Source organism: Etheostoma cragini, chromosome 21 (assembly GCF_013103735.1).
Source record: "Etheostoma cragini isolate CJK2018 chromosome 21, CSU_Ecrag_1.0, whole genome shotgun sequence".
Classification (NCBI taxonomy): domain Eukaryota; kingdom Metazoa; phylum Chordata; class Actinopteri; order Perciformes; family Percidae; genus Etheostoma; species Etheostoma cragini.
This window is the reverse complement of record NC_048427.1, coordinates 3,324,168-3,332,216: the sequence shown is the minus strand read 5'-3', so window position 1 is coordinate 3,332,216 and position 8,049 is coordinate 3,324,168. Positions and strand designations below refer to the sequence as shown.

The following is an 8,049-nucleotide window of genomic DNA, read 5'->3' as shown; positions in this document are numbered from 1 at the left end:
GAAAAAAGAAATCCTGGATGTTTCTTCTGGAGTCAGGTGACCTGCAGCAAACCTTTTTATTTTTTTTAGCTTGACGCACTGTGGCATCATTTAACTAAATCGACTCCTGTGATGGTACAGTCCAATTCACAAGACAATGTCCTCCTTTTGTTTACATTTCTAATGGAGGGAGAGCTTAACTGGTACATCCACAGTCAGTGTTGCCTGTGTATATACATTTTTTTCTTCTTGTATATTTATATCATTTTGTTATTGTAAAAATTGTAACTATATTGTGAGAATAAAACTCTTGTAGGTAAAAGTAGGCTGTGTGTTTATGTTGTTGCTATAGCTGTGAAAGTCAACTGGGTCCCTGGGGCCCTCTGGTGGTTTCTAGGTCCACACACTGCGGACTGATAAATTGTTAGTTCTGTCTCGGTTTATTTCTAAACTTTGGAGTATGAAAACAACCAAGAGTGTCTAATTCGCCTAATTGTACGGTGTATTTTTGTGTGAAATCACGTTATTTGTAGAGGACTATAACTATCGAGTTTGCATAGGCTACATACATTTTCTATCTTCTCATCTCCAGTATTAAAATCTTAAACCACTATTTATTAGATTGCTTGCCCACTCGTTTTTTTGTGCCTTAGTGTCAACAAACAAAACTTCCTCTTACAAGACATTACGAGGTGGGGTATATGATTTATTATTACATTAGTGTGATTGCATGCTGTGCCTTGCCCGGTGCTGACTGGAGTTACTTAAGAAGAATGTGTTGGTTTGTGGGCTGCCAGGCCGAGTAGTGCTGCTTTTTTTTGCTGTTATGATTTCCTCAGGATACTCTGAAGTCCAACAGAACAAAAATTAGCGCTTCAACTAACAGTTGTTTTAATAATGGATTAAAACTCAAATGAACTCCAAATGAAAAAGTGACAGTCCCTAAGCTTGACTGATTTTCTGACACACTCTCATTAAAGTCATTGCTGGAGGGGGGGGGTCCAGAATTTCCTGTCAGGGTTACATGGTTGTTGGAGGCAGCAGTTTATCTACTGCTGGCGGATATCTTACCAAGCGTCACACAGAAACAAACTAAGTGGCTTCTGTAAGACGCATATTTGCTTAGGGAATTAGGGAAATGTGATCAGCTTGGCTGACCTGAAAACTTCACTCTTGACTGCGTGTGGAGGTTGCATAACAAGACAAGTGTCTTCAGCTATGCCGGCAGCTCTGTGAGCCTTTACTTACTATGAAGTAGTATGCAGTGTAGTACAAACAATGACCGTGTTAAAATGCTGATGTTTTGCAGGTATAATCTGGCAAGACACCTTCCATCCTTGTTCAGATTCATTCATTTATATCCAGAACAATAATATAAACAAACCTATACAAATAAGTCTTACTTTTTTTGTGTAGGCATGCACACTGTAACTGCAATATCAAAAATACTATGCCTTTTGCAAGTGCACATTTACTGAGCCATTATTGGGGTAATAAATATAATGGCATTATTTTCTCTTTTCACATCTTTCTATTAGACACAATTCAGAAGAGGCATAAAGTTTCTTTTAGGGTTGCCCCCTCTTAGTAGTAGTGGTGGACTGAGGATCCTTTAGATCTTTTACTTTTTAAGCTTTTTCATGCTCAGTGACTTGTATTGAAGAAACTATAAGCAAATCTTGTGGTAAAAACAAGATTTAAAGTGGAGAAAGTAATGTTTTTACAGCTTGTCAATTAGATCAACTAATCGATTAGATCCACAAATCGATTAGTCAACAAAATCATGAAGGTGTTAGTCGGCATTTGAGGACAGCCATAAACTGTTGTCTCTTCTCTATTCGACTTACAATATTTTTTGATGAGGTAGCTCCTTATTTAACACTTTTTTTATTTTAACATCATTCTTAGTAAGGGCTCCTGGTTTTTCCAACATTTCATAATTTTGCCTGCTTTTCCTAAATGATAAGTATGACACCAAATAAAAGTGTTGTGGTATTGATACTGAAACTTAGGCATTGTGTTGGCAGGAATATAGGTGTAATATACAGGGATGATGGGGTGGTTACCACCACTCTAATAATTAAAGCTGGCCAGTGCAACCCACCCCGAAAACATATTATAATTTTCTTTACATAAATAAAGATATATGCATCACAAATTGATGCAGAAATGTTCACCAGAATGTAGAAAATTAAGTGTTTGATGTTCAAAATTTCAAAGTTGCATAAAAGTGGAGATCTTAATCCCCCACCCCCCCAATGTTGAACTCAAAGTTTTGCCCTTGGACAGGAGTATTGAAAAATATGTCACATGAATGTTTGTTGTTGTCCTAAAAACTATCTCAAAAGGCCTCCAAATGTCTTTCAACCCCCGTAGTGTTCAGGTTACCATGTTATGTTATTGTCACTAGAAATGGGATGTGAATGAAACAGTTTTTTAATGTTAAAAGCATGGGTTGTGCAGTGTTATTTTGGGTTCCACGTAAACATGCTCTTCCCCTCATTTGCCTGTGTGGTGGTGACAGACAGCACACCCACAGATACTTCTCCTTGTTCACAACGTTTTCATGCCTGCAGAGACATATAGACTTTTTCGTGTGGACGTCAACATTCGAAATCTATTTTTCTTTTGCATGTCATCATGGGCTGGTTGCTGGCTGGATGCTGTGGGCTTGCTTTGCTCAATATCTCAGGTTGGTGTAAACGTATGCAATATGATCAATTTGATAAGTGACTGAAAAATGAAAATGATGCAAACAACAATTACTGTCTTGGTGCTAAATATTAACATTAATAAAACTCTGAGTGTTGTTACAGCATAATAATTAGCATACAGATTTTGTTATCCTTTAAGAAGTCATTTACTTGTACTTTTTATGACTGTTTAACCACTACTACAATGCTTACAAGTGTTTTGCATGTTATTTTTGACTCCATAGTACCTTACTTCCTGACCATCTGGGGGAGGGAAAGAGGAAGTTGTCTTCTGAGACAAAGACAAGACATTTTAATATACTGTAAAGTTTTTATAGGCCAAGTCATCACATGATAACAACTGACCATCAGGTTACCTTATTTTAGATGTGTGGTCCGCTATGGAGAAAGATTATGGAGATGACAGATGGGAAGAAACAGATTAAAAACACATATTATATGAGCTACCCATTCCCAACATAGATAATTTTCTTGAACAACAAAATCCCCTAATGCAGCTTTAGTATTAATTAACCAATGCATTATCCTCTACATTGCCTAAAAATAACCATAGATGTATAAACAACTTTCCTTCTTACTGCCTGATGGTGATAAACACATGACAACTGATCCTGAAAATGATTGGTTGATTAATCCACGGCTGCAACTATTGATTATTTTGATTAGGTGTAATCTGGCAAATGTTTTTTTTAGGTAAATGGATTGATTTTTTTTTGAACAATCAAAAAAAACAAACAGAGAAAGGAGTAAATATTTACATTTTAAAAGCTACATTATTATTATAAGCTATACATATTAGTTTGATAAATGACATTAATGATTAACCAAAAGTTTTTTGGATTCATTTTCCATATATCAGCTTATTAATGCATTGTTTTGGCATTAGTTTAGACCGTCGATACATAATACATCACTGGCCAGTGATAACTCAATGTTGTCTCACCCTCGAATGACAGCCTGCTGTTCAGGGATGACACAACTAGAAAATTATTTACATGTCATTTATAATATACTACAGATTCTTTGGTTCTCAACAATTCTAAGTTGCTGTATTGCTTTCTGTATTGTATATCATTGTAAAGTTTTATTACATTTATTTATATATTTTTTTTAAACTTTTGGGGGGGGAAATAAGCTATGCTATATATTTTATCGCCTTAGGGTCAAGGAACTTATGACAGGCTTTTTTGTTGCATTTTTGGGGGGGAATTGTATTCATCAAATTATTAATCAATTAAATACAAAAATCAAAATAGTTGTCAGTTGCAACTCTAAATTAACATCATTGTAAGCAACTGTAAGTATCTGCATACTTATTTTTAGATTCCTAGGCTAAAGTGAGCCCAGACATAAAGACTTCACTTCATCCTTCTTTTTCTCTACTCAGTGGCCCTAAACCCCGGCGTGTGGATTACCCAGAGGCCCCGGTTTTATGGTGTGAAGCCCAGACGTAATGTGGACATTCACTGTGTGTCCTCCAAGAAAGTCCCACATGACAGAGTGCAGTGGTACAAGGCCGACAAGTACGACTCTCATAAAAAGGAAATAAAGGCAGGCAAGAAGTTTCTCTTTCATAGCAGCAATCTGACCCAAAACGTTCTTCTCTTCATCCGTCATTTACAAATCAATGACACTGGAGTGTACTTCTGCAAGTTAAACGACACGTGGGGACCTGGGACTGCACTTCAAGTTGCCAGTAAGTAAACAACACACCAGTTAAGGGTTCACTTCTTAAAACACCGCCGCTAACACACACCTTTCCCCTCACAGGACCCCTTGACGTCGCCCAGGCACTGTACAGGAGCAAGATGAAGGATGCTCTCATCGTCCTCCAGGGCCTGGTGTTGGTTGTGTTCATTGCTTCTTTACTGCTACGCAAACAACAACTGGTGAGAAACAAAGTTCTTTATTTTCCCTTTCAGTGTTTTTTAGCTGTATACTAGTCCTGCTAACTGTATGGATGTGATGTGATAGCCATCGGTGTTGCACGGCCTGGCTCAGGTTAAACCCTTTTGTTAAACATGAACAAATACAATACAAATAAGGAATGCCATAACTGTCATGAAAGAGAAAGAACATAAATGAACTACTAATGTAGATTTTAGTGGACTAAATCACTGGATCGATGCATATACTTGTGTACTTGTGGATATAAGAATGTCGGAGGCCTTTCTGATACGGGTATCGGTATCAAAATAACTCCACAGAGAGAGCTAGGGAAAGATGGACGTAACATTATTCATATGGAGTGTCTTATTTCAAACAATGTTACTCTTGTAAAGCCCTTTGTGACTTTGTTCTGTAAACAGTGCTGTGTTAAATAAACTTCTTATTATGTACAATAAGTTTTTCAATAACTGGGGCTAACTCTTTCATTTTCTCTTTTTCATTTGTTCTGTATCTTTTTCAGCAGTTGGAAAAGAGGGACATCATATATGAGGAGCCTGAAACTGATCACATCTATGAGGTTTGTTGGAATGTTTTTATTTCACCTATTCATCAGAGATCAGTGATGTAAAAGTACTCTTAGTAAAGGAACTAATACATCAATGTGAAAATACTTTACTACAAGTTAAGGTCCTGCATTCAAGACCTTACTTTAGTAAACCTACTGTATGTGACAGCAACATGTTCTTAAAGTATCAAAAGTAAAAGTACTCATTGTGCTGTCGAATGTTCCCTGTCAGTGTATATCTGATGTTACTGCATTAATATTAGTGCAATAACATGCATGTGCATTTTTACTGTAGATGTTTAAACTTGTGCTAATTTTAACTCCTTTGTATACTATTGGGTCGTTTAATCTGCAGCGATGGATCATATTCTATGAAACAATCATATGTTTGTTGCGTTGCTACCCTGTGAGAACCACGTATCCTTCAAAAACAGCCCTGTTTCCAGCTTTGTGGAAGACTTTATTTAACTTAGGAGGAGAAAGTTCTCAACTCATCCTTCAGTTTATCACAAAACAAAACCAACACATTTGGAGATATGTGTTTTTTGCTGGACAGAAAGGAGATTACAAATTGTAATCTGTGAAGTAACTGAAGCTGTCAGACAAACAATGGATCAAAAGAGACACTATTTGCCTCGAATATGTAGTGAAGTTGTAAAAGTAAACTACAAGTACCTTTACCTAAAAAAACGTTACTTAAGTAATTGCACTCAGTTGCATCAACTACTCTCAAAGACAAGGTTATTTCTTTTTGTCATAAGTGGTCAATGACTGGTTGTTGTTGTGACTATAGGTCATGGTGAACAACACACATCACAGCTGTTTGTTTTTTAGATTTACAAAATACGTATGCTACAAACAGAAGGACACACACCGCCTCCCGCAGCGCTGAGCTCATAACTGCAATTAAGTCTTGTTCTTTCAATACTGCACTCAGAATAATGGAACAACTTTAAAAGTATAATTTGTGGGTAGAAAAAAAAAGGTTTTATTGCTGTTTATTGCTTCTTGTAAAAATCACAGATGAAGGATTTTCATCAAACACCTTTTCATGCAATTGGCGTTCAGAGTGCTTTGCATCAACGTACACGGAGCAACAAAACAAGAGGAGGCAGACAGTCTTAATTCTACCACATATACAGTCAAAACACTTTTTCAAGTATCAACAAAAAAATACAGTTGTTGAAGATTCAGGGTGAAAGCAAGTTAAATACAAATGTCAGCTTTTGACAGACACTTTGAAAACACTTTTTTGGGAGATTTGGGGATGATGCAGTCAACCTTTCTGGTATGAAATGAATGAACGAGCTTCTCTGTTACAATGTCTGACGTGTTCATTAAATGTAGGAATTACTGGACAGAAGGAGCCAAATAAACATGGATTTATTGTGCTGAGATGGGAAAATTAGTTAAGTGTTAGCACAGATCATTCCTAAACTCTGTCAAGGTTATAACAGTCAGAAGCAACAGGGATGTTGTTACAAATAACATGTAAGATATTTTAATGTAAGCGACTCTTGTGACATTTAGCAGCTGCATGTCGTTATCTTGCAGTCTTGTTTGAATCACCGACTATGCAAATTGATGCTCTATATATGCCCAAGGACTACAGTATTTTAGTCATCCTCAAAGCCTCATGGGACTCCCACATATACTTTTTTTAAGATCATTTTTGGGGCTTTTCCACCTTTGATGGATAGCACTACTAGGTGAGAAAGGGGAGAGAGGGAAGACGTGCAGGAAATCGTCACATGCCGGACTCAAACCCTGGACCTAAACCTCTGTTTATATACACCTGCTTTACCAGCTGAGACAACATAGCCACACACACATACATGTTCACTGACCTGAAACTTATTTCCATCTCTCAGGGTTTGGCGATTGAGACGTGTGGAGGAGATCTGTATGAGGATCTCTGTGTGTACGCCCAGCCTGAAGATGCTGAGGCCCCATGGGAGTGAGACAGCCTCACAATAACTTGCAACATTTTGATTATAAAAGTACAAATTGTACAGTGATAGGAGTCCTCAGTGGAGATTAGTCACTTAGTTTAGTACAATGATTGTTTATGAATGTGCAACACAGAATTCTTAAAGGCTTTCTCTATGTGCTGTTGATTTTATGCTATGTAGTAACACTGGAGTGAATAATCAGTTGTGAATGAAGTCCACTGAAATGTAAAAGAACAATTTTACAATTCAGACTCAACAGCTGACATTTCAGCATTTTTGGTGCTTTTTTAGTAAAAAGTGTCATGTGTTATTGTGACGAAGGACGACCTCTGCAGGCTGGTAAAACTGGCTGATGAAAATCAGCCAATCAGGAGCGGCACTGCACTCTACTACTCGCCGAAGAAGACAGCTTAAGTTTCGGTTTCGGGTAAAGTTTGGAAGAGAGCTGACGTCGAAAGACTGTGCAGATATATATAGATGGATAAAATAATACAGTGTTGCTGTAATTATTGCTAAGTTCCTAGATTGTGTGCGTGCAACTACCAAACCACACACATTCAAAACCATCCTTTATTACAATAAAAAGCCCAAAAGGAACATCTTGTCTGCATTCTAATCGATGCCCCCTGGTGGCCACACCCTTTGAAGACCAGCAAATTTCAATATCAATCACCAAAACATTTGGTCCTTCAAGCCGGATACAGCGTGGTCACCGTGAGATTGTTCAGGGATGTTCTCGGATCAGTATGCACGCTCAGTAGATGCCCGACTTCGCCGAGAGGCCAGGCGACCAGCCTGGATGGAGGATTATGACATCCCTCTCCAAGCATTGCAGCAGCCCTTCCATTTGTCTATGTTACATGGACTTCTATTACGTGAGAGTGTGATATATCTAAATGTTTGTGCATCAGAGCCTGAACAAGGCCCTTCTTATGTCTGTTGTTTGATT

General features: G+C 37.6%; 1 protein-coding gene across 2 annotated transcripts; it reads left to right on the top strand.

Annotated features, from left to right (window-relative positions):
- The first annotated feature begins 2,471 nt into the window (after positions 1–2,471).
- cd79b (CD79b molecule, immunoglobulin-associated beta) lies at positions 2,472–7,406 on the top strand. 2 transcript variants are annotated; one of them, XM_034860102.1, is made up of 5 exons: positions 2,472–2,671; positions 4,081–4,389; positions 4,464–4,582; positions 5,107–5,160; positions 7,020–7,406. In XM_034860102.1, the coding sequence occupies exons 1-5, from the start codon at positions 2,620–2,622 to the stop codon at positions 7,107–7,109; spliced, it is 624 nt and encodes a 207-aa protein (XP_034715993.1). In that variant the 5' UTR covers positions 2,472–2,619; the 3' UTR covers positions 7,110–7,406. The 2 variants fall into 2 exon arrangements, with proteins under 2 accessions (XP_034715993.1, XP_034715992.1); XM_034860101.1 differs by having other exon boundaries at positions 5,104–5,160; positions 7,020–7,405.
- The last annotated feature ends 643 nt before the right edge of the window (positions 7,407–8,049 follow it).

Bases quoted from the DNA above. Each gene is read 5' to 3' on its own strand.
- cd79b (XM_034860101.1), top strand. From the start codon at position 2,620: ATGGGCTGGTTGCTGGCTGGATGCTGTGGGCTTGCTTTGCTCAATATC. The intron at 4,390-4,463 runs GTAAGTAAACAA...TTCCCCTCACAG, and splicing joins GACTGCACTTCAAGTTGCCA to GACCCCTTGACGTCGCCCAG. The intron at 4,583-5,103 runs GTGAGAAACAAA...TATCTTTTTCAG, and splicing joins TGCTACGCAAACAACAACTG to CAGTTGGAAAAGAGGGACAT.